The 27,143-nt window shown below is 39.2% G+C and overlaps 1 protein-coding gene across 8 annotated transcripts in view; it reads right to left on the bottom strand.

Moving 5' to 3' along the window:
* Zc3h13 (zinc finger CCCH-type containing 13) overlaps positions 1–27,143 on the bottom strand; it is a 72,846-nt gene that overhangs the window by 38,289 nt on the left and 7,414 nt on the right. For 6 of the 8 annotated variants that reach the window (XM_076545395.1, XM_042285179.2, XM_042285180.2 and 3 more), the window contains exons 2-5: positions 21,905–22,030; positions 21,312–21,421; positions 19,414–19,525; positions 3,299–3,407 (exon numbers count right to left, since the gene is read on the bottom strand). In XM_076545395.1, the coding sequence (XP_076401510.1) occupies positions 3,299–3,407; positions 19,414–19,525; positions 21,312–21,421; positions 21,905–22,021 (448 nt within the window). In that variant the 5' untranslated portion in view covers positions 22,022–22,030. The remainder of the gene's footprint in view (positions 1–3,298; positions 3,408–19,413; positions 19,526–21,311; positions 21,422–21,904; positions 22,031–27,143) is intronic. The other 2 variants (XM_076545390.1, XM_076545391.1) reach the window with 1 other exon arrangement.

Raw genomic sequence — 27,143 nt, 5'->3', positions numbered from 1 at the left:
TAGCCTGGTGTGGGGCTGATAACTGTATGTTCATTACCTGAGTGACTGATTACACATCTTATGTATGGCACTCACTCTCTCACTCTTTAGATGGGGCTGGGCTCCAACTTACAGAGACCTGCCTGCTTCTGACCCCCAAGTGCTGGGATTAAAGGCGTGTGCCACCACCTCCCAGCTAATAGATTCTTATTAATTAATAGAAAAGAAGATTGAGGACATGGACAAAGCAATTCACACAAGCAAAAAGACATATAAATAAGCCTTCTACGTGTGTTGTGGAGCATTTTTAATTACAGTTTGAGAAGGCGCAAGGAAGGGTCTAGTGACAGAATGGTAGTATATCTAGCCTATAAAATGATTTACTAGGATGGGTAAAAGTCTTAAGAACATTCATACTCTATAATATATCAGATTGTTTCTATTTATTATCTCAAAATAGGTCTTAAAAACTATAAAAAGGACTGAAGACTAAACACTTGAGATTTCCTTTTGTTTTTATGACACACTCTCACTTAAAGTCTTAAACAAATCCGAGGACAAAGAGAAATATGAAATTCCCTTTCGAGCCCTCAATGGCCATCCTCATAGTGTCAACACTGCTGACAGCTTAGTGTTGCATATGTAAAATTCCCATTACAACAACAGAACTGCCAGGCATACTGGTTCACACCTGTCAATCCAGCACTGGGAAGGCTGAGGCAGAAGGGTTATGAGTTTGAGGCCAGGCTGAACCACACAAGGAGATCCTGTATCAAAACCAGGAAAAGAACAACCCCCCCTAACAGAACTACAAACACTGCCATACACACAAGGTCTCTCCATGTCACACACACACACCAAACACTGCCATACACACAAGGTCTCTCCATGTCACACACACACACCAAACACTGCCATACACACAAGGTCTCTCCATGTCACACACACACACCAAACACTGCCATATACACAAGGTCTCTCCATGTCTGTCTGTCTGTCTCTGTCTCTCTCTGTCTCTGTCTCTCTCTCTCTCTCTGTCTCTCTCTCTCTCTCTCACACACACACACACACACACACACACAGAGCTCAACTATCTTCACCTTAGTATCTGCCAAGCATTTCATAAGCTAAGTACACCACAGCTGACGTGGCCACTCTCCTCCTGAGGGATGCCATGTCTTGTTGCTATACACAGGGCTGCAATGGTCAACTGTCTTGATTCAGGAGTGCAAATATTTCTCTATGAAATTTCTCAAACTAGGTTTGCTAGAATCAACATATAATTCCTGTTTTTACCATGGCCAAACTGGACTCACAAACAACTTTACCAATGGAAATTACCACTTAAAAACAATAGTATTTTCATTTTTGTGAAACTAATGGGTAGACAATTCTATCTTTGCTCTTATGAGCCTTTCTCTGCAGTTAATCTGAACATTTATTAGCCATTTCTAGTTCTTAAGGATTATCTATTTAAAATTTCATCAGTTTTTAAAGTTGGACTGTCTTCTTTAATATTTGTGACAGTTCATTATATGTTTATATGGTATCTTTTATTAATGCTTACATATGTCAAATATTTCTTCTGGTGTAATATCTACTTTTAATTTCTTCATTTAGTTATAAGCCCATTTTTAATTTTCATATATTCAAATCTTCTGTGGCTTTGGGGTTTTAGTTTATTTTAGGATAGTGAATCTGCCTCCAAGATTATCAAAGTACTTTCATGCATTTGTCCTCTCCTGTAATATGTTTATTTTATTTTTTTAATGTTGTTCTACATGATGAACAAATAAGGGAAGAATTAGGAAACAAGAAGGAAAAACAACCACACCCATCATAGGACAGGGAACATGGCAGCAGGCAGGCATGGTGCTGGAGCAGCAGCTGAGAGCTCACATTCTGATCCACAAGTTGGAGGCAGAGAAAGCTAATTGAGAATGGCCTTGGGCTTTTGAAATCTCAAGGTCCACTCCCAGTGACACTCCTCCTCCAACAGGCCACACCTCCTAATCCTTCCCAAATAGTTCCACGAACTGGGGACCAAGCATTCAAATAGATGAACCTATGGGTCATTCTCATTCAACACCCCCCAATACTTGTATGTACAAGGAATGTACACACAAGAAAACCAAAGGTACAGAAAAAGAGCATATAATAAATGCCCTAAATTGACGAGAAAGAAGGAAATTAGGTTTTAAAATCAATGTAATATATTGATTTTTATATAGTAACAGAAAGACCTCTTACACAGAATGAAAGAGCAATAAATCCTTCAATATATTAAATAATTTGTCAACCGCAACAGGATATTGTACTTTTCCTGTTATTTTTATAGAAGAGGTAGTATAAAATCTCAATGAATTAATCATAAGCAAAATCCCTGTATGTTCTTAGAAACAACTTTTTCAAAGACAGTATTGGTAATTCCCTCAATAAGTACAGATTTCTAATCACGGAAGGCAATTAGAGGACTTTTCCATCTCAGTCTTGCTGCATCCTCCGATAACATTCTGAAATGCAGTGACAAGTACTTTAGTCTTGTGAGCTCTAGGTCCTTGTCACAAGACTACACTCAGCCACAGTAACTCATAAGCAGTATGTAACCAGACAGGCAGGGCTGTGCTCTGTTGCAAGCTTATCTGCAGTCACAGACAACAGTCTGTGCCTACATATTGTAGTGCCTAGCACTGTCTGTTTTCAGCTTACACTGAAAAGGTACTGAAGTTCTTAAAGCTAAAACTCTTCAGTGAATATATGTCATATTAAAATTCATTCAAAAATACTGATTCCTTGGTTAGAGTACTCACTCACCAGAACATCAAAGAGGTAGATTTTTTTGACGCTTAACTGGCAAGACAATGAGTCAAAAATGGTTTTTTACATTTTCATAAATAAAGATCAAGATTGAATTATTATGTAACTTCAGTTTCTTCTGAAAACTTAAAGCCAACAATTTCTTGAATATAACTTTAATAATCACATTTAAATTATTTTCTGTAAAAATTTAGATTAGATTTAAATTTTTAAAACTTAGTATTACGGAACTTGAAAGTTTATAAATGGAAGAAGTCCCAAAGGATACAATAAAGTTCTGGAAGTGGGGGATAAAGAATGAGCAAGTTGAAATAGGTGGTGTAAACCTCCTTTTCTGCCCTGACCTGCTACTATATACCTGTTTCTGCCCGATAACTCAGTTCTAATCAATACGATAATTCTGAAGCAATTTGAAGATGACAGTTGAAAGCTATCTCAAAACCCACACTAGGCCAGAGAATAATTAAGATTCTACAAGCAAAGCAAAGATTTTCAAACTCACCATCTCTGTTAGTCTCCCATTCTACATTTTCTTCTTCACTTTCTGGAGTTCTCTCCTTAACAATTTTTATGTCTTCCTTGTCTCTATGTCTCCCTCTTGAAGATTCTTTCTAAAAAGGACATTTATAAACAAAATTCAAGTTACCGTATGTTAAAGACGATATGAGGCCCTTATTGAGTACACAGCATTTCCATTTCACTCAGCTTTGCTTCGGGGGGAATGATCTCTAAGTGTCATTTACATGAAGCCCCATGAAGAGAATTGATTTTTCTAAAGAACAGCAATATGATAAATGTAAGAAGTAGCTCACACATTTTTAAAAATGCAAGGAAACCCAATACTTTGATGTTCTACTCCATACTAAGCTTCTATGTGAAAATCCACTGGGTAAAAACCAGTTTAAAATGGCAAAAGTACAATGGAAAGATGCAAAGTGACCACATACAAAATCCAACTTTCAAAGATTAAACCAGTGAGCAGACTCTTAACCATCTAAAACGGATGCCCTAAATCACAGCTACTTTCCTATATACTAAAGGATGAACTCAAAATCATTGTAATAATTTTATAAAAGCTTTGAAAAAGACTTTTTAAAAACCCTATTTTGGTTAAAGCAAATGATGTTTAAACACAATTATTATACTAACTCTTAATACTATACCTAAAATACTATAAAATACTAGGGTTTGGATATTCAGCTTAATAGTAACCTACACTCCAAATTGGAAAACAGTATTTCAATTTATAAAGCAATTTAATAATTCAACTGAATACCTTGTTTTATATGATTCCAAACCACATTTTATTAGGGAGCGAGGAAATGACCAAAGCCCCTCACAGTGACTTACCGCTTTTATGTAATCATCTAAACACTATGACTGTCAGTTAGATTAAGTGCTTAAACTTCCAAGTACTTCTAGTCATAAAACTTAGTTGCCTGAAACACAAATTATTTTTCTTTAAAGTTTTCTTTTTAAAGAATCCCTCTAAATTCTATACTTAAGTATACCTTACAAACATTAATTCCAAATCACATTATATGTCTGCCTGCCAGACAACACAGGCTGACAAAGGACTATATAAGAATATGCAATGTGATAAATGTAAGAAGTAGCTCAGACTTCTGCCGGGGAAATTTACCAAAGACCAAGAAATAAGGAAATGGTGTTTGTGAGATGGCAAAGGGAGGACAAGGAAGACAGTTCTGTAGCATGAAGTGCAGGCTGTGGAGCACCGGAAGAACGGACCTGTGTCCAAGGCAACGACTGAACGGTCTGTGATTTAAACCCCCGGAATCTACAGCATACACCCATACCGAAAGTATTTCTTAACAAGAAATTACCTCCAAAATACTGAATACAACAACCAACTTTCTAAGGTGCCACACAAAACCCAGCTACTAATGTAAATAACAAGAATTACAGAGTAGCAAAACACACAAGATAATCTGTAATCCTGTATGTCACGTTATTTAGATCACATTATGAACTGGAAATACAATAATCAATAGATTTCACCAGTTATAAAACAGTTCATATTTATAGGTTTAGAACTGTCTAATCTTGAGTTGCCCATGTTTTTCAATGCAACTCCAACTGCCCAGAGATCACACAGAATTTCTATTACATGTCATACAGTCTGTACTCAGGCTTCAACATGTGGTAGAATTTCAAGTTAGAAGATTATGTCTTTTCCCAATATATAGTAACCATTCCATTTAAAAAAATCATAATACAGGAAATTATCTTGATAGCACTGAGGCTTTAGCTTATTTACAAATATGTTGGCTGGTTTTAAGTCAACTTGACACAAGCTAGAGTCATCTGAGAGGAGGGAGACTCAATTAGAGTATGACCCTTAAGATCCAGCTGTAGGTAGGCCTGTAGGGTATTAACTAATGATTATGCGGGAGGGCCCAGCCTCTTGTGTGTGGGGCTACCCCTGGGCTGGTTGTCCTGGGTTCTGTAAGAAAGCAAGCTGAGCAAGCCGTGAGAAGGAAGCCAGAAAGCAGAGTTCTCCACGGCCTTTGCATCATCCCCTGCCTCCACGTACCTGCTAGGCTTGGGTTCCTGCCTTGACTTCTCTTAATGGAAGAACCCATGACTTGGGATATATAAGCCAAATAAACCCTTTCCTCCCCAAATTGCTTTTGGTCACGGTGCTTCATCACAGCACTAACCCTAACTAAGACAATAAGAATACCCTATTCCTCCATTTCTCTACTTATTAGCTTATAACTTGTAAGGCACACCATTCCTTTATCACATATGTAGCATGGTCTTCTCTCAGCTTCCTCAATTTCCTTAATAGAATGGCTTGATATCGTCTTTAAATCTCAAACATACTCGTTAGAAGCATAACCTTCTTATACTTTATCGTATCTCTAAAGTTAGTATTCATATTGGAATGCTGTTAAGCAACCACAATATTTTAGGCCAAACACTTCAGACCAGATTATTCAAAAATTTAAAAAATGTAAAAGCTATTGATATAGTTACCCTGATCAGAACCTGTTAAGATTCTTTTGCTGAAGACACCACACACCCAAGTCACAGAACATGAAGAAATCTAGCTGGTACTAAACTGAAAGCTTCATCCCTAATGGCTAGCTTTCATAGTGCTGGAAGACGCTTTGCATATTACTAGAGGAGAAAAATAATCATCAGTCTCACCCAGCTGTGAATCCTGTAGGCTACGATAATGGCCCGTCCAGCAAGATATGCCTACTAGCACAATACTAACAAAAATGCTATGGGATAACCAAGCACTTTTCTGATTGGACTGATGGCCCACTCCACGAGGCGGAACTCATACCTAGCACTATCAATGAGGCCAAGAACCTGCAGCTAGATAGGTCACAGGCCCAAAGGGAGATTATATTATTCTGCTAAATGGATATAGCATTAAAATGACTTCTAATGACTTATTGCTATACCCATAGATCTGTACATTTCTAAACCCTCACAGAGAAGCGTCTTCTTGCAGTATATGGCAATTAACAGAGACCCAGAACTGGTCTAAGTGAAGAAAACAAACATTAAAGTGCTCTCTCTGCCCTAAATGGGACAATTATATATCACATCTCTCCCCTTAAGGGTCAGGGACTTTTTCAACATCAGGGGTAAAAGACTGTAAGAGCCAGAGGTGGTTGATAGCTTCAATGAAACAGTGTTTTCTGGGCACAACAGGACAGTTGCACATATGAACTCCCAACAATTTCCACTCATGCACAAGACCTGCACAAACTCAAGCCAAACTAAATCCCATAGTGGAATAGGGAAGGTGAGCATGAAGGCTACTCCTAGCTAACAAACTATTAGCATTTGGTTGCTCCTGGGAGAAAGCAAGCCCGTTTTCTTTAATAGTGTGCCCCTGATGTATCAATAACATTCCAGAACAAGCCCCATACCCAACACAAGCTGGATTGGTTTAAGATGGGAGAGGGGGCGAGAGGGTTAGGGGGGGGGGGGTTGGGAGGTCCGGTGGAATGGGGTTAGATCTGGGAGGTATGGTGATATTTTGTTTGTGATCTAACAAATAAGGCTTGCCTGAAAATCATAGTGTAGTGCTAAACCACTAGTTAACCATAGAGGCCAGGCAGTGGTAGCACACACCTTTAATCCCTACACTCAAGAGGCAGAGGCAGACTCTGTGAGTTCAAGGCCATCCTGGGCTACACAAGACTGATCGAGTCTAAAAGAGAAACAAAGCCAGGTAGTGGTGGCACACACATTTGATCCCAGCACTTGGGATCTCAGGCCTTTAATCCCAGCACTAGGGATGTGGAAACAGGAAGTGATATGGCTGAGCAGAGAAAGGAATATAAGGCGGGAGGAGACAGGAGTTTCCTTTTGGGCTGAGGAGTTGGTGAGGTGAGAGGTGGCTATGGCTTGTTCCTTTGTCTCTCTGATCTTCTAGCATTTACCCCATAGCTGGTGCTAGGTTTTTATTTAGACCAATTAGGATTCATGCTACAGGGAGGAGTTGAGGGAGGATGAACATGATCAAAATATATTACATGAAATTCTCAAATAACATTAGTAAAAATTTCAAAGCATATTGAACAACAATGCAGTCCATAATAAAACACACTAATATTTTTCTAGTAATACCTAAGAATTTATCAACTGAGTAAGATTTACAACTGGATCATTTCAATTAAGACCAAGTTGTGATAACTAATAAGTCTGTGCCTAACTTAGGAAAATGTTTTAGGTTTCTTCCATTTCAGAGATCCAGTGTTTGTGGAGTTTTAAATTACTTTCAGGTATATTCACTTTTCTTGAACATTTACTTGTGAGGCAGATTATGTTCATTATAAGTTTTACCTTACACAGTAAGGAGACATTACAAAGAATCTGAGGTATAAATTATTGGGGCTAACAATTGAAAACCAATATTATAAGTGGGTTAGTAGCCAAATAAAATGCTGTGTTTTTGAAAGGAATATTTAATCCAATTCTAATCTTACAGAAGAAAATGTCTAACAACACTATTTAATCATACAAGTTCTTTATTAGAAAATTTAACAGGGAAAAAATTAGTCCCCAAGGTTTCCAGTGACAGCTATTCCTATTTCTAGAGGGCTCAGATTATCAGAAATTTTTCTTAATCTTTATCTCTGCAGATTCTATAGGACTAGTTCTAATCTCTGAAGTTATGCAAAACAGATCTAGTACTTCTACATGCTTACTCTTTACATTTTTGGACATCATTACTAAATCCCTTCAATACCTTTTTTTTATCACACCAAGAGCCAAAGGCACCTCATGTTTATCACAGATTTACATTTCATGATTTTCACACTTTCATTAAGCTACCAATCTTCTTTATACTAATATGCTGTTCTAATTAGCTTTCTGTTGCTATGATAAAACACTGACCAAAATCAAATTGAGGGAGGAAAGGGATTGATACATCGAGAGAAGCCATGGCAAAAGCTCAAGACAAACTACAGCAGAGAGCACGGAGGCTTGCTTCCCCTGGCCTGCTCGGCAACCTTTCCCATACAGCCCAGGTCCACCTGCCTAGAGACAGCGGGCTGGGCCATCCTGCATAAATCAGCAACTAAGAAAATGCCCCACAGACACACCCGGAAGTTAACTCAAGGGGGCAATTCCTCAGTTGAGGTCTTTCCCTCTTTCCAGGTGTGCCAAGGTAACAACTGATGCCGATTATGACACACGACAATATTTCAATAGAATTGACCTAAGATTGAATACAGTCACCATCAACAAAACAAAAATCCAGCAGGTTGCTATTCGTTAGACAGCCTGATGCTGAAGTTTACAAGAAGTAAATCAAAGTATGGAAAGAGAAGATCAAATCTGAAGAGCTGAAACCCACCAGACTTCAATACTCAATATAAAGTGACAGTAATCAAGACAGTGTGAGATCAGACAAATTGACAGAGGAACACATCAGAGACACAGACAACAGAAAACGGAGAAATAGACCCTCACAGATAATCAAGTCATCTGGATGGGAAGCAAAGACAATTCAATGAAAAAAGCGCAGTCTTTCAAAGGACGGTGCACAACAACTAGGTATCCAGTGCTGCTGGACACAGACTTTACCGTTCTCACAAAAATTTACTCAAAATGGATCATAGACATAAATATAAAGATCAAATCTGAAGGAAAATATCTAAATAATCTCAAGTAAGGGATTTTAATGATCAAGGATAGAGTCCATCAAAGAAATAATGTTCAGTGGCCTTCATTAAAATAGAAAGGTTTCACACTAGGAAAGATACTGTCAAGAGAATGAGAAAACAATTCAGAAAAATGAGGAAAAAGTTTGCAAAGGACATCTGCAAACAAACAAAGTATGTTATCTAAAACATAGAAAGAACACTTAAAACTCAACAACACAAAAATCTGATTAAAAGAAAAGTGTATCACCAAAATGAAGACATACAGATGACAGACAAGTATATGAAAAGATGTTCAACATGGCAAGTCACTGTGAAAACTTCAGGGAATAAAAAAAGTTCATACTAGGCACACGTTTCTGAAAAGACAAAATTCCATATAATGACACCACTAAATGCCAGTAAGCTGTGGAATGCAGGATTCATTCACTGTCAGTGGACATACAAGAGAAAATCTTGAGGACTGTTTGGCAGAGGCGGGTTTTATTTCTCTCTCTCTCTCTCTCTCTCTCTCTCTCTCTCTCTCTCTCTCTCTCTCTCTCTCTCTCTCTGTGTGTGTGTGTGTGTGTGTGTGTGTTTCATTGAGGACTGAATCTATGGTAGCACACAGGCTAGGCTAGGCAAGTGCTATGCCTCACTAAGTTACCTAGGCAGGACCTAAACTTGCCATCCTCCTGCCTTAGGCTCTCCAAGAAGTTGGTGTTAAAAACTTGTGTTGTCAGGCCAGGCTAAACTAGTTTCTTCCACTACCATCACCTCCCTTCCTTCCTTCCTTTCTTCTCTTTTAATTCTTTTCCCACACAATCCAGCAGCAACACTCCCTGGTATTTAACCAAAGCCTTGTGCCCACATAAAAATCAGCACAAAATGTCTGCAGAGGACTACTTATAATTGCCAAAACTGGGAGACAATCAACACACCTCCATTGGGCAAATGGTTAAATACAAATTGTTCAATGGATTTTTAAAAAACCTTAATGGGGTTTTTTTTTTTTTTGTATTTTTTTTTTGTTTGTTTTGTTTTTTTTTAAGACAGGGTTTCTCTGTGTAGCTTTCCTGGAACTCACTTGGTAGCCCAGGCTGGCCTCGAACTCACAGAGATTCGCCTGGCTCTGCCTCCCGAGTGCTGGGATTAAAGGTGTATGCCACCACCGCCCCACTCCCATTAAGTTTTGAAAAGAGAAATGAAAATTATTATACTTGATATCATAAACAAAATGCTATTGCAGGCTGAGCATCCCTAATTCAAAACTCCAGAATTTGAAATGCCCCAGATCTGAGTCTGTAAGCACCAGCACAGGCTATGTGGGCACCTACAGCTGTCCTCACATAAAGGTTTCACTAAAAACACAGGTACACAAAACCCAGCAAAATTACCTTCAAGCTTCCTGTACACATTACATGAAATACAAACCAATTTCATATTGAGATAGGATTGCCATCCTCAAGATAGCTCACTATGTATAAGCAAATATCCTAAAATCTGGGGGTGGGGGGTCAAAAACTGGAAACACTTCTGGTCTCCAGCATTATCAGATAGATCATATTCAACTTTGACCCCTAAAATGTGGAGACTGAGAAATAGAGAAGAGGCTGACAAGGGGTAAGGGTGATGGAAGAGGAAGAGATAGAGATAGGAGTTCATAAGGATGCCTAAATTTCACAAGAGAAATACAAATTAAAACTAACCCGACACACCATCAGTTCCCCTATCTTGCTGGAGAAAAATTATGCAATACACACTAAAGAAGCAAAGGAAAACAAACAGGCACCACACACACCAGCAACAACACAAGACTGCCTAGCCTCGGCAGCCTTGACCCTCTGGCACACCAGCCCTATTCTTCAGATATATCTTGTTCTAAGACACACTAAAAAATGTAACAAGTATACAGTCATTCACCACAGCTCTACAGCAGGAACAACACTGAAATAACCTAAATTCCCATGCACAGAAGGCATGGTCTAGTCAAACAATGAAACACCATGGAACTAAAAAAAGCCTAAGAAATCTCTCAATATATTGCTATGGAATGTAAGAACCTGTAAGAAAAACGTTTAAAAAGCCATGTGAAATATAAGGTCATCTTTTATGTATGAAAAACATCACACACAAATTTATGTGCATATACACCCAACATATGCATTTAACATGTGTAAATATACAAGTACACATATATACAGATAAAAGCAGAAGGAAAAATAAATGTGGTCTATAAGGAACAAGGCAGAGCAATCAAAAGATGGAAGCCAGACTTTTTAAAAGTAAACTGTCTTAAAACCACATTTTGTATATTTACAAAACTGAAAAGAAATCCCAATACTTAAATCAGAATGACACGGATTAATTCATGCATGTATTAATTTGGTGGTTTAAAATACAGTAACTAGCTAAACCCCTATTGACCAGATTTAACAGATGTATCCCAAATAAGGCATACCCTAAATACTACAAAGAGATTTAACTTCTCAATAACCTGTGCATTAGTGCCTCTCCCATTTCTATGACAAAGACTAGACAGAAAAACACCTGAACCCTGAAGAAGTTCAGTCTGGCTCACAGTTCGAGGGTACAGCTCACAATGGCAAGGAAGAAACAAACATCCGACCGGAGACCAGAAGCAGAGAGCAGACCGGAAGCAAGGATGGGCTAGAACCCACTAGGCCCACGCTCAGTGACCCACTTCCTTCCGTGAAGCCCTACAGCGAAGCTCTACAGCCCAGCTCCCCATCCGGGGCGTGTCCAATCTGCCGGATACAGGTACAACACAGAATCATAGTCAACATATCCGAGAGCAGTGACGCATGCTCTTAATTGCAGAGCTGCTTAGGCTGAGGCAGGCGGAACAAGATGGCCTGGCCTACACAAGAACAGGCCCCCGGCCTCCAGCATGTCCCCGCCCCCCAACTTCCATCCCATGCCTCCTCCATCATAAACTTCATTAAAACACTGTAAAAGGCTTTTTTTTGTTTGTAATTCAATTGCCTGGTTCTGGAATGAACTTGGTAATTTGTTAAAGTGAATTACAATGTCAAAAGGCCAAACACCTTGCAATTCACCAAAACTGTCCCCAGCTGAGGACCAAGTTTTCAAACACATGAGCCTGTACAGGGCATTTTACATGCAAACTCTAACACCTTGCTAGTAATAATATTGTCTAAATATAAAGTCTGTAATAATGTAAAGAGGCACTAGAATTTTCTGCACAAGAAAGCAATACAATTGTAAAAGCCACGAAATCCTACATCTGAATGATTAGGACTTACTTGTCTGTTTTTAAGAGAAATACACACATACTTCCTGATCCTGCTTAATAAAAGGCCTTAATAAAAGACCATGACTAACAGTAGTAGGCCTCCGAGTACATGTATGCAATGTGCTGGCCACATGACTTTAATGGAAACAAAGGAACTACCAGAGACTGCTGAGGAGGGAGGCGTCAAAACAACACAAGATAACTGATAAGGATAGCCACACTGGGAAAACACATCTGCAGTACTATAGTTCACAAAGGAAGCTATCCAGAACCTAAGAATTACAAAGGTGTTATAATCTGTGAAGAAAATACACCACAAAACACAAAAACAAAGGGCCAATAAAAGGGGTGTGTGTGTGTGTGTGTGTGTGTGTGTGTGTGTGTGTGAGAGAGAGAGAGAGAGAGAGAGAGAGAGAGAGAGAGAGAAATACCCCCCCAACAAAATCTTGTATTCAAAGATGTACAACACCATTAATTCTCAACAACTAAAAGCACTACATGCCTGCCCGCAGAGCTAAAATGAAAAGGCTCAACAATGCCAATGGTGGCAAGACCAGCAGCAGAAACTCACCGACTACATGGAGATGGAAAATGTAACAACTACTCTGCAAAGCTGTTCAGCAGTTTCTATGAAGCCACACTATAAATATGGCCCAGCAACGCTACAACTGGGTACTTAGTGGCGAAAACACGCCCATGTAAAGGCTTAGACCTGCACTCCTCAGTTCTATGTAAATAACTGAAACCTGGAAACTCACATGCCCATCAATTGTAACATGAACAAATTCTGATGTATCACAGACTGCTAAGCAAGAAGAGGAACAAAGTATGAACACAATAATGTGGTTGAATTTTGAAATTATTAATTAATTACACTGAAAGAATCCAGACAGAGAGATATATACTACAGGATTCCAATCAAATGACAGCTCTGAACATATAAAGACTGGGTTTAGGTTGGGGAATGGAGACATAATTTTGAGCTGACAGAAATACTTTGTATCTTGACTGTAAAGTAACACCTTGTTAAGAATAATATGTACATGTGTCAAAAATCAAACTATATATTTAGAATGGGTGCAATTTATTTGCAGATTGTATCTCTCAACAAAGTAAGCTTTTAAAAAAGACTTGTGTCCAATATAAAGATGGCCCACAAGCTAAGGACATAGAACATGTCAATTTAGGGAAGTAACAATAATGGTGGTAGATTAAAGTTGAAGACATCATCAAGAACTCAGGCTTAGCTCAACAATATAGGCAGGTGGTATCCAGCCTTCAGGTGAGAGGAAGTCCAAGCTATCAACATGACTAGATCCACATGAAGAAGTGATGTTTCCAAATGACTGGCATCAGCTTTGAGACACATGAACAGACAAGCCTTTCAATGATTTCAACCCACATTCTTTCAGCCTTTTGCTAAGGTTCATACATCAAGAAGTCAAGATGCCCATTCTTGACTTTCTCCATCTGGACAGAATTCACTAGCACAGCAAATGCTTGATACTATGTAACCATGTGGAGTTCTTATGAAAGGGAACTGTATGATGAAAACAATGTCATAATTATCTCTGTACTCTTTGCTATGAAATTTCCACCAAGAAACCTATTTATATCTCTGCTTACACTCTTGCTCCTAGCCTCCTCTTCTATGTCTTATCCTTCTCAGTAAACACTTATTTGATCAATTTACTCCCACAGCGATCAGCTTCCTGTTAGCTTAGTGCCTTTCCACTCTTTCTTTTTTGCAAGTACACTGTTTCACTCTTTCTTTCTTTCTTCCTTCCTTCCTTCCTTTTTTTTTTTTTTTTTTTTTTTGGTTTTTCCAGACAGGGTTTCTCTGTGTAGCTCTGCGCCTTTCCTGGATCTTGCTCTGACCAGGCTGGCCTTGAACTCACAAAGATCCGCCTGGCTCTGCCTCCCGAGTGCTGGGATTAAAGGCGTGTGCCACCACCGCCCGGCTGTTTCACTCTTTCTAAAGACCTCTTACTTGTACTTCCCCATTTGGTTTTTCCCATAACTTGTGGCATATGGAAACAGGCACTGTACTTACTCTTACAGACTTAAAGCCAGGTGGAGGCTCCTCTGGATGTGGTCAGTGACTGTTAACCTTCTACCTTAAAGCGCTCCACTGCAAGAGTCCTCCTTACTGCAGCAGCTACGAACCACCCCTTCTCGAGCCAGGGTCATTCCAACCTCAGCTAGTCAGAAATACTAAGACTCTGACAGAAGAGGGACAACGGACATGGTGGGGTGTGTGTGTAAGACAGTTAAGGAGGGGACTGTTGGACAAACCAGTGTACTCTTGAAGAAAGCTCTCCCAGATACAATGCACTCTGTACTAGAAACAGTTTTGATTCATAATAGCACAGAACTTGGCAACTAAGAGTAGGAAAAGATCTAGTATAGTATTTATGTGATGTCAGAATAACCCACCTAGAATAGGCTAGATGTTGGCCAATCATCTTGAGCTCTACCTACACAGTGAAATCTGAAAAAGTAATTTAAGTAATAGCCCAATTAAACTGACCCATGATAAAATCAAGTCTAAACCTGAGTCTCTATCTCAAGTTAAGTAATCAGGTTGAGGGCAGAAAATTAAAGCAACTGACGATTTTGGAGAATGAAAAGGGAATATCACTCTAAGTTTCAGAAGGAAAATCTCTGAACTGTTGATTGCAGAACTAGAAATGGGCATACAAATGACAGGTTAAAGCAGTTGAATTAATCAACATTTAAATTAACATCATAGCTGGGCACGGTGGCATTGAGGAGTTGAGGTGAGAGCAGGAGGATTCGAAGTTTGAGGCCACTCTGATTGGCAGTATCAGAGCTGGTCTCAAAAGCAACCGAGAAACACCACAAAACACAACAACTGAAACAAATCTCAAATGACAAATCTTGTATCTATTTTATCACAATAGAAACTAAAGGGAAAAAAAAAAAACCAACATGTAGAGGTAAAACTAAACCACTGCTCTTGTCCATCTATCCTGAGGAAAGGGTCTACATAAACAAGGGAACACCCAGAGAGGGTCTCTAAACTCTAACAGATACTTTCTCATTACGATGAATCATTTAACCTACTCTGAAATGTTGCTGCACAGCTTCTCTTAAGGGACAGCTCCCAGGACACACTTATGCCTTTATCACTAACAAATTTTCTCACTGACTATATTCAGGGTCAATTCTTCTCTCAGTGATAATTTCTTTGCTATGTTCAAATTCTGTAAAATAACAAGCCTCTGTCAGAGACTAGAACACAATTCAATGAGTATATTTGTAAGGTTCTGTAGATTCAACTGCATAACATTTGGTTCACATCAAGCAGGCACTTATTAAAGTGCACTGGCAACCTTTCCATTCTTCATTGCCACATCAGAAAGAAAAATAAAGCAGGTAAAATTAAAATGTTAATGTATTTCATTTAACTTAATGCATCAATATCTGTCATTTCAATATGAAATGCAGTAGAAACTGAGATTTATTTACTTTTCATACCAAGTATCTGAAGCTCAGTACATAGTTTACACTTAGAGCACACTTCAATTGAGACAAGGCCACCAAGACTTCCCAACTGAGGCTGGACATGAGAAGCACTTCTGTTTAAGTGAACTGACCGGTACCTACGTAGCACTCAACCTCATTCCAACGCGACAGCAAGACACAAGCGCACAGCACCCAGCTAGAGCATGGCAGCAGTCCTTTAAAACCCTCCTTAATGAACTGCATCATTCCCACCCACCCCCTTTCGTCTACTCACCCACAAACCTTCTCGAGTTCTGCAGGGAGTTGTTTACTTTGCCCACTGTGCACTTTGCTTGCATCTCACACACTATGGAATTACAATTGGGCCGCGCAGTGTCGGCGCACACCTTTAATCCCAGCACTCGGGAGGCAGAGCCAGGCAGATCTCTGTGAGTTCGAGACCAGCCTGGTCTACAAAGTGAGATCCAGGACAGGTTCCAAAACTACACAGAGAAATACTGTCTCAAAAAACCGAAAAAGAAAAAAAAAAGGAATTACAATTGGTTTATTTATGAAGTTGCCTCTCCACAAAATCAAGGATAATCCAGCAACCTTATAATTTAGACATACTGGAGTAAATATCAGTGACAAAGAAGGAGTAAATCTGTTAACTCCCGGAAAAATCACATGTTTATCTCAGCTCTGCCTGTGTTATCCATATGATGCTGCCCTTCCTTAAAATCAATCTGACCTCTGACAGGAAGCCACTACATGAAGATCAGCATCATATGCATCATATGCTGCTGAATACATCAGAGATGAAAGCAAGAATCAAGTTTTTACTTGCTTTTCTCTTAAGGTTTACTCATTTTATGTGCATAAGTGTTTTGCCTGGATGTATGTCTGTACATCACTTGCATGCCTGGTTCTCTCACAGGCTACAAGGGGAATCTAATCCCTTGAGACAGCAGTTACAGACAGTAGTGAGCATCATGTGGGTGCTAGGAATTGTACTGAGGTCCTCTGGAAGAGAAGCCAGTGCTCTTAACTGCTGATCCATCTCTCTAACCCTAGACTTTCAATTTCTTAATAGTCAACTTTGCTATCTACTAATGTGATCTAAACATATAAGCCTTTATAACTGTGTGTGTGTGTGTGTGTGTGTTCACAACCTAAATTAATGCTCACATCCAATTTCTGCTAAGAGACTAAAGTCAATTTAGAGAACAGAAAAGCCATTTTAACCATTATATTAGTGTATTATTAAGAGTCAGCATAAAATGGCCAATCACACCCATCATCATAACATACCAACAAAGCCAATTCCTAATTTATAGATGAGGAAACTGATAGAGTTTAGCTAACAATACCTAGAGGTACTGTATTCACATTGTAAATCCTTGTGCCTGTACCTTATATTAACTAATTACAGTTCATCTAGTCAACACATGTCATGGGAACTCAGAAAAGCTGACTTATGTTTTAAGGAATCAGATGTGTGCGCGCGCACACACACACACACACACACACACACACACACACACACACACACACGAGAGCTGTGTCTGATGCTGAGAGCCTATGTAGTACCAGTTCCCAGAGAGGCTGAGGCACGATCACCTGATGTATCTACTGCAGGCCGGGTGACACAGTAAGACACTGCCCCAACTTAGACAATTAAAAAAAGGAACAATAATGCACAGAATGGTAGAAAATTTGTTTTAGGCACCTTAAAAATGAAAGCAAACATGGGAATTGTATGCTAATTCTGATAAATTTTCTTAAATTTTAACTTATTTCAGAGTAAAAATAGTTAAAGGAATAAAAACAAAATTTTAGAACAGTGATTTTATTTTTTGCTATTTTTAACTTAAAAGGAAATTACCCAGATTTGTATTAAACACTGGTAAAGCAGAACAATTCATCTTAGAATTTTTTTTTTCTTTTTCTTTTTTTAACTTTTCGAGACAAGGTTTCTCTGTGCAGCTTTGGTGCCTGTTCTGGAACTTGCTCTGTAGACCAGGCTGGACTCGAACTCACAGAGATCTGCCTGACTCTGCCTCCCGAGTGCTGGGATTAAAGGCGTGCACCACCACTGCCCAGCTTAGAAATTTTATGATATATAAATACACAATTATTTCACATTATTACTAACTAGAAAAAATTGGAAAACTTGAAACCTTCAAAGAATATATTTTACCTATACTCAAGATATAAAGAACTCTTACAAGTCAATAAAGACAGCTCAATTTTAAAAATGGGCAGAGTATCTCCAAATATGCACCAACAGCCAGTGAGTATGTACACAATGCTTGGCATCCTTAGTTATTAGGGAGACACAAAGTAAAACCACAATTAGATTAGGAGCTGGAAAAAAAAAATGGGGAAACCGGAACTTTCATATCCCACTGTCTAGAAGTAAAAACGATGACGCAACCTCTAAACGACAGTGTAGCATAGCGGTTCTCACTGTGTGTGTCGATCAGATATCTACATTACAACTCATGACACTACAGTTATGAAGTAGCAACAACAACAGTTTTGGGGTTGGGGTCAGCACAGCACGTGTTAAATGACCGCAGCACTGGGAAGGTTGAGAAGCACTGCTTTGGCAGACCCTCCAGAGAGAGCAGCATTCACACTGCGTGCTAACACTGACTCCGCCCACTGTGACAAGATCTAGACTCAACACTGGTTGGTTGAAGTGGGGAACTCCATCCTACAGAAGAAAGGGGGCTGAGCACAGCACTCACTGCTCTCTGCTTGCTGGCTTGGATACAAATGGCCTGTGCTCCTGCTTCCACACAGCCATGCCACGTGCACACTGGCCCTCAAACTGAGCCAGAAGAAACCCTTCCTTAGGTTGTTTCCGTCAGATATTCTGTCACAGCAGCAGGAGAGTAACTAAGAGACCACGGATTCACCAATTCTGTTCTCCAGGATTAAACCAAGACAAATGAACTCATGCTAAACAACACCTTGTACGTAAATGTTCTCATTCACAATATTGGGAGAGGGGGGATGGAAAGAGCCCAAATAGTCATCAAAGAGAAGTGAATGAACAAAATATGGAATATTCTTTGGAAAAACAGACGAGAGTAATGCATCTTATAATTTTCCATAAATGTTAAAAACTGGGTAAAGGAAACTAGTCACAAGAGATGACACATTATATAAGCACAGAGGGTTAACAATTCATAAAACAAGAAGTGATTTCATGACTGCCTAGGGCTCACAGTCAGTGGGACAACAGGAGTGATTGCTGGAAAATGTGGAGTTTCTTTGCAGAAGGATGAAAAGTGACCACAGGGCTAGCCACACAACTGTAAATGTCCTTGAGAACTACGGCAGCTCCTTGAACTCTGAAACTGTACACTGCATGTAGGCACTCCTGAGGTCTGGGAGGTACAAAACCTTCTAAGTGCAGCCTGAGCTCTGCTGGTCGATCCCTTTCATTTTAAATACACAGAAGAACAGACCGTTTTCCCTGCCCCTTAAATTACATTTATTTCGAGGCCAACCTGGTCTACAGAGCAAGTTCCAGGATAGCCAGTGCTACACAGAGAAACCCTGTCTTGAAAAAAAGTAACAAAACAAACAAACTTACATGTGTTCACACAGGACACTGTAATGTCTAGTCATGGCTTTACCATGTGTTTAGCACACCACTTCCTATTTAAAATGGAAATCATGGACTAAATGACTAGTGAAATTTAGGTGAGTCGTAAATTAGCCTACCCTAACAGGTGAGGATGACTCCTCTGTGTTCCGTTTCTGGGATTCACTGTCCACATCCTGACGCTTGTTCTTCATTCTTTCTCGGAGGTCACCTGTAGGTCTTTCCGGTGACCTTTGATATAAAACAACACAATTCTATATTTATATGACATTTTATAAGAATAATATAAATAAATAATCTCATAAATACTGATGCAATTTTCTGTCTTTGGTGGCTAAACTTCTGAAAAATGTTTCAGCTTAAGTAGTACTATATAAAAATATGAGCAATATTCATAAGTTTTCTCCCAATGCCAATCAAAATGCATGTTAACTTCCATGGGGTGGTAAACTGATAATATGAGAAACAATGAACTGAAGAAAATGAATATGCAAATAGCAGCTTGAGTTACTTTCTGTTCACCACACAAATATAGCAGTCATATTGTAGATGAAGGGCAAGAAGAGAAAGGTTAAGTTATAAAGAAGCAAAGTTATTCCAGAGGGATTAATTCCCTCTATATATGTATGTAGTTGGACATACTATCAACTAAGAAAATATTTCCTGCATCTTAAAAATGAAAGCTAACAGTCATCAAGAAGGCTCAATGGGTAAATGTGATTGTCATCAGGCCTGAAGGAGAGAACAGACTCCCAAAAGCTGTCCTCAGACCTTCACATTCAAATGTGATGCGCTCGCTCGCTCGCTCTCAAAAAAAACAAAAAACAAAACTCCAATGACTAACTTTCAGTTTTTCTACTAATGCCATAGGCAAAGCAATCAGCATGCACAATTTCAGGATTATGTAAATTCTATTTACTGATTAAATGATTTCTGTAAGAAACATTGTATCTGTTACATTTAAAAAATATTACAAAATCATCATAAGGGGACAAAAGGAATACTAAAAAGATCTTCGTTATGCAAATTCAGTTTAGTCAAGTTTCTATCAAAGACAAAATGATGTTCTGCAAGGAAATGTTTATATATAAACACACTTAAAATTATTGATTTGTTTGCTTTATGTGTATGGGTGTTTTGTCTGCATGTATGTCTGTGCACCATGTGCGTACCTGGTGTCTGAGTCTAGAAAAGGATATTGGATCCCCTGGGACTGGAACTACAGACAGCTGTTTGCTACCATGTGGGTGATGGAAACTAAACTCAGGTCTTCTAGAAGAGCAGTCAAGGCTCTTAACCACTGACCTATACCGCTCCAGCCCCTAAAGACATTTATATTAACACAGTGCCCTAAGAGGTTTGGCAAGCAGATTTTACAACAAAGCTTGTAGAAGACACAAATTTAAGCTGGGCAGTGTTGGTGCATGCCTTTAATCCCAGCACTCGGGAGGCAGAGCCAGGCAGATCTCTGTGAGTTCAAGGCCAGCCTGGTCTACAGAGTGAGTTCCAGGACAGGCTCCAAAGCTACACAGAGAAATCTTGTCTCAAAAATCCAAAAGAAATAAAAGATACAAATTTAAAAGGCCTTTGGAAAATTACAACTAAATCTTATTTAAATTTTACTGTTAAGAATGACTAGTCTAACTTTATTGAAAATGAATTCTCACACCTCTGAGTTCTGCTTAAGTGGAGATTTAATACAAACTTGGGGCAGTATGAGGTGGGGGCATTTTAGGGGCAGTTTGCCCCCAGACTCAGTCTCCTTACAGGTGTGCACTGATCTGAATAAACACATTGAAAAAGGATCTATTATCAAGACATACAAACATGTACATTTTAAAGCTAACATTTTATTAATCTTAAAAGTAACAACCAAAAGATCTGGCTAATCTATGACTGTCAAGACTACCCCAAGACAGGAAATCTGACCAAGTATATGGTTCAATTTCAGATCTTTACACTAAATTGCTAAAGTTGGTTTTTAGTACTACAGCAAATGTTTCCGTTCTCAGTTTACCTTCTGTAATTGCTGCTGTAACCTTTCCCACGAGGTGAAGGGCCATGGACGAACCTACACGTGTTTCCATAGAGGCAGCTGCCCGTCTTCAGCCAGTTCCGGCACTGTGTCTAGGAGGCAGATATCACCACGTGAATGTCTGAAGAGAAGATGCTACTAGAGCAAAATCAAGTCAGAGCGACCCACATGCCAGCTAAGCCCACGCTACTCCAATAGCAATACCATAAAGGAATCACAAACCACAACAGGGTATGGGGTCGGGTGTTACTGGAATGCGGCATGGATAGGATTAAAATACATTGTATATATAGAACAAACAAAAACCTTATAAAACAATGAGAAATTTGCAAACCATAACCCCTCTTTCATTTCTTTCCTAGAGTAAAATTTGCTAAATCAACCCCACAACAAAACAACCCATTTTCCTTTATAATAGCAATTAGTACTTCAATAATAGTATTTTAAATGTCTCCCCCAGGGCACAGGATTGAGGGTGGGGCCCCTTTGTACAGGCTAGGTAAGGGCTCCAACACTGAGTCACACTGCTAGTCCCCTCTAGTAAGCTCCCTGTACCCACAGTAGTGACAACTCACCTCTGCTGTGCTGCCAGTGCTGGGTCCAAGCCTCTCAAACACACTAGGTCTTCTGGATGTACTCTCGGATATGGTCTTGGTGTTTTCCACTGTGACTTTCCTCCTAATTTTTGACATTCTGAACTACTTTAACCAAAAGAGAGAGAGTTAAACTGTAAAATCTTTCAATTTTATACACCTGAGCCTAAAACGTACAAGCAGACAAAGCTACAGGTAACACTCTAAAAGCAGGAGTGCCTTCCTGAGGCCAGGGCTTGGACAGAGGGAAACAGGAGAGGATGCTAGTAGACATGTTGCCTGCTATACCACGCTTCTAAGTCTAGCAACTCTGGACTCCATGGGCTGGACCTGGACCTCCTCTGTACTGGACATTCAACTACAGTTATTACTTTGTGAGTCACTTATACAAGCCGTTGTAAAATCTGGTAGTTCTGTCCTTTAGGAGAAGATTGCTAGCCTAACAACCGGTTAACTAAAAGATATGTAAGTCAAAGAACATGGGACATAAACCCAGGTGATATCTTAACTGAAAGTGGATACAGCTCTTTATATTGTTTCAGTGGCTACAAAAGTACTGCTTCAAATGAGGATGGGAATGTCTGGGGGTGGCGCCGCACATCAGTAATCCCCAGCCTCAGGAAGCTGAGGCAGGAGGATCTCCAGTTCACAGAATGACCACGTCTGGAAGAAAATCAAAAGTCAAACAAACAAACAAACAAACAACAGTATGGAAGAAAAGCGGGTGCTGTTTAAGTATTCTTTGCTGCGAAGGTCATGGAAAGGCAATTTGATGAAGAATGTTAATTTTTCAGTAATACCAAAAACAAAACTCTCCGAGGTATTTCTATAATCCAACACACACTGCCATGAAAGTCAAGGGTGCTAAAAGTAAGGAATGGGTCATTAACAGCAATAAGAAAGAAAATTGCAAAAGTATATAAAAAGCTAAACAAAGCATTAAAAAACTAAGACTATATAAGAAAACTAATCCAGTTATTTAATTGAAAGTAAAAATTCAGATGACAGCACACATTAGGAAACAAAGTCCAGACCAAGTAATAACTCATACTGATCTGAAGGAAGAAACTGTCTCGTGAGAAAAAGCAAGAGAAGCTGAACTGCACATTTTACATCACCTGAACATGAGTAGAAATCTAATTGTCAGATTATCAGAAAGAGCCATGGCAGCTTAAAAAAAAAAAAAAGTAAGTTCTACTTGGTATACATAAGTAGTCGTGCGTGCGTGCGTGCGTGCGTGCGTGCGTGCGTGCGTGCGTGCGTGCGTGTGTGTGTGTGTATACACTTGAGACAAGATTTCCTGAAGCCCAGTTTGACCTCAACTTCAGCATCCAGCAGAGGACAGTCTTTAACTTCTCTCCTCCTGTTTCCATCTCCAATTCTGCAATTCCAAGAATGGACCACCATGCAGTGCTGGATCTGAACACAGGGCTTCCTTACATTCTCTACTAACTGAGCTACAACCCCAGCAACAGAACTAGTCTTTATAAAGATCACAGGTGATTTTTAAAATGGTTTCAAAATAAATAAATATTACTGGACATGAAATCACATCAGCACTAGCTGAGTGTGTGGTAGGGCATGCCTAAGTGCCTTAGTCAGAAGACTAAGAGCACTGCTGTGAGTTCAAGGCCAGCCTGGACTCTAAATAGTGAGTTCAAGGTCAGCCAGTAATAAATAGTAAAATTTTGTTTTAAAAACAACAACAAAAAGAAAAAAAAAATCCTGGAATAGAAAATCAAAGCCAAAAACTCAATAGTGATGATAAAAATATTCCATTTAACTAGGTCACTCAAGTCACATTTTAAAGATTCAAAAAGTAAGAACAAAGTCTGACAAGTGAGAAAAGATGACAAATCAAGAGGAAACCATAAAATGATACATCAAAGTGGATTTAATTGGGAAGTTTAGATTATAAACTCTTTAACATAAAATGTAACCTTTTTTTTAACACAAGTTGGAAAATAACTACCACATAGGTGAGCAAAATCAGTTATATCAGCCATTCTCCAAGAAAAGAAAGCAAATTAGCCAAATATATATTAGCATCAACACAATGTGTATCTTTAATTTTTCTTGAACTCATTCTCAGCACAAACATAAATGTTCAGGGGAAGATACTGCAAAGCCATATCAGATATCCAGTAGATTATGGAAAGGAACAAAAAAGAACAGAAAACTTAGAGAAGCTGTGCAGATTTAAAAGACCTAGAAAATAAGAGCTTTGATTAGCTAAAAACACACACACACACACACACACACACACACACACACACACACACCTAGAAATATACAATTTCTATCTATGTAGAAGGTAATAAGTAGTAAATGTATGCTAGCCAGGCATGATGGCTCATACCTTTAACCCTGGAACTTGGGAGGAAGTGGTAGGTGGATTCAAGGCCAGCCTGGTCTACACAGAGAAACCCTGTCTCGAAAAACTGGGGGTGGGGTTGGGGGTGGGAGCAGGCAGAAAAGTTTTAAGTTAAAAATGCATCTTAAAGTTTCATTATATTATTATCAATCAATATATAAGTACACATCATGATCCTCAACCATTTAATAAAACTGAACAGATTCTAAGCTCCCTGATGAACTTGTTATTCAGAACCTAAAGAATGCACATCTTTTTCCTCCTAAGTAGGTGGTCTCATCCTACAACACTACGTTACATTTTTCCCTCCACCATCACTATCAATGAAAATAGGTTAGCTCTGCCTCCAGCATTCCATCCCTCAATGGGACTACTTCCACCACCCCTTCCTACCAGAAACTAACAGATTTCCACCAAGCAAGAAGCTTTGTGATGCTGTTCTTGTTGTCAACTTGACTACAGCTGAAATCAACTAAAACCCAAAGGGCTGTGTCCATCTGGGAAGGAATTTTCTTGATTGAATGATATGAAGTTGGAAGACCCATCCTAAACCCAGATGTTTTGAGGTGAGAAGAGCCACCTTAAATCTGGACCACATCTTCTGGTGGCAGCTATATAAAGGACAAGAAGAAATTGTTTGCTCTTTGCCTGCTTGCTCTCACTTCTCTGGTAACAGAACCTACTTCAGGATTCTGATGTATACTGAAGACCAGCTGAGACATCCAGCCTTGTGGTCTGAATAACCACTGGATTCTTGGACTTTCTGTTGGGAGATAGTCACTGTTGGACAAGGTGGACACAGCCTGTGAACCACTCTAATAAATCATAGATATACATATATATGATACACATGTCACATGTATATATAATACATAAATATCTATAATATATATTCATTCATATATATCCATTGTTCGTCTAGAGCAGTGGTTCACAAGTTGAGGGTCAAGACTCCCACAGAGGTCACATATCAAATATTTACATTATGATTCATAACAATAGCAAAATTACAGTTAAGAAGTAGCAACAAAATAATTTCATGGTTGGGGGTCACCACAACATGAGGACTGTATTAAAGGGTCGCAGCATTAGGAAGGTTGCAGCTCACTTCTCTAGAGAACCCTGACTAAGACACTATTTATTACTGTATCTGAAATACTGGTCATCTGCCATCTCCTTTCTTGGTCTTCCAAAGGATCATGGCATTCCCTTGCTCTGCTACTTCTCCACATGCTGTCACCTCCACTTAGCTCATCACTGCTCTCTTCCTGACCTCCTGCTAGAATGCTCGGCTTCACAGCTTCTCTCCAATCCTAGATGACTGGATCCCATTGGAATTTTACACCAAATGAAGTAAGAATCACAGACCCCAACTTATAAGCCACATCCCAGTCTTGTACTCTTATCAGTAAAAAGCTGCTCCCCATACAAACGGAATCAATTGCTTTTACGAAGAGCATGAAGAATGATCAAGAGTCGCCTGTAGGGGCTCATCAGTTAAAAAGAACTTGTTGCTCTTGCAGAGGACCATGGTTCAATCCCCAGCACACACACGGTAGCTCACAACCATCCATTAACTCCAGTTCCAAGGGATCCAACACCCTCTTCTGACCTCCTAAGGCACCAGGCACACAGGCAATGCACATTCATAGATACATCTGGACAAATCAGTTATATACATAAAAATAAAATAAACAAATCTTAAAAAAAAAAAAAAAAAAGAAGATTCGCCTATAAGGGAATTTCCCAGGAATTTTTATTCCCAGCTACTACTTAGCCTTCCAAATGAAGGGGGAAATACAATGAAGTAAAAGATGTATTCTCCTTTTGCCTCAGAATCCTATAGTGCCAGATTCTGTCCTACAATTACACTGTATTTTGGTAATGGGTCTAGATTATAGAGAGGATGAAAACATGAGGCACAAAAGGTAAAAACAAGAATTAAAGCTATCCATCTGGCATGACTTTTCCTACTTCAGCTTCTTGGGTTCTGGAATTACAGGCATCTGTTCCACAATGGTTCTGGAATGAACACTTCTGATCATTTGCTAAGGTCTGGATGAGTCTCCACCCCCAAGCCCCAAAAGACTATCAGTGAAGGCTTGGTCCTCAGGGTGGTGGTAACATGAGGTCCTGTGGATCTTTTAAGAGGTAAAGAATAACAGGAAATCCTTGCACCATGAGGCAAAGGGGTGCTTTCAAAGGGAACTGTAGAACCTGTCTGTTCATCTCTCCTTCTAACTTCACTTCCTGGCTTGTGCCACCCACCCAAGAGGCCCAAAGCAATGGATGGAATCCTGGGCATAAATCTCTAAAGCCAGAAGTGGGAATTAGCTTTCTTCCTAAGTATCCTGTCTCAGGAATTTCATTACAGTAACCCAGTTAATTAATACATTGTCCCCTAAGAACTCCTGGCAGTCTTCAACACAACACTGTCCTCAACATTAGCAGCCACACAGTTGTGACTCTGCATGAATAAACACTGTTGGAACAGAAAATAATATAACTTAAAAGCTCATTTGTTGGAAAATAAATACACCAGAAAAACATTTCTTTTTCATATATTAAACCATGTAACTCAAAATCATGTAATCAACTGATGTGAAAGCTCAAAAATTTCAATCCTAAATGACGGGTTCAAAGAAAGATGAATACCACAAAAGAGTGGAGTGTAGATTTGATTAGAGGACAGAAACCCTTAATGGGATAGATATGAATGCTTCAAAGTGGAGGAGAAGTAGTAGACACAAGAACCAGAATTGTGGATGCCAATGTCTTTCCAATCACAGAGACTGTAAACCAATCACCTACTAGTAAACTGACTCTCGTCTGAAGATGTCCTTCACT

The sequence above is a fragment of the Peromyscus maniculatus genome, chromosome 9, assembly GCF_049852395.1.
Source record: "Peromyscus maniculatus bairdii isolate BWxNUB_F1_BW_parent chromosome 9, HU_Pman_BW_mat_3.1, whole genome shotgun sequence".
In the NCBI taxonomy this organism is placed as follows: domain Eukaryota; kingdom Metazoa; phylum Chordata; class Mammalia; order Rodentia; family Cricetidae; genus Peromyscus; species Peromyscus maniculatus.
The sequence above is the reverse complement of the archived record's forward strand: the minus strand, read 5'-3'. Positions and strand labels throughout refer to the sequence as shown.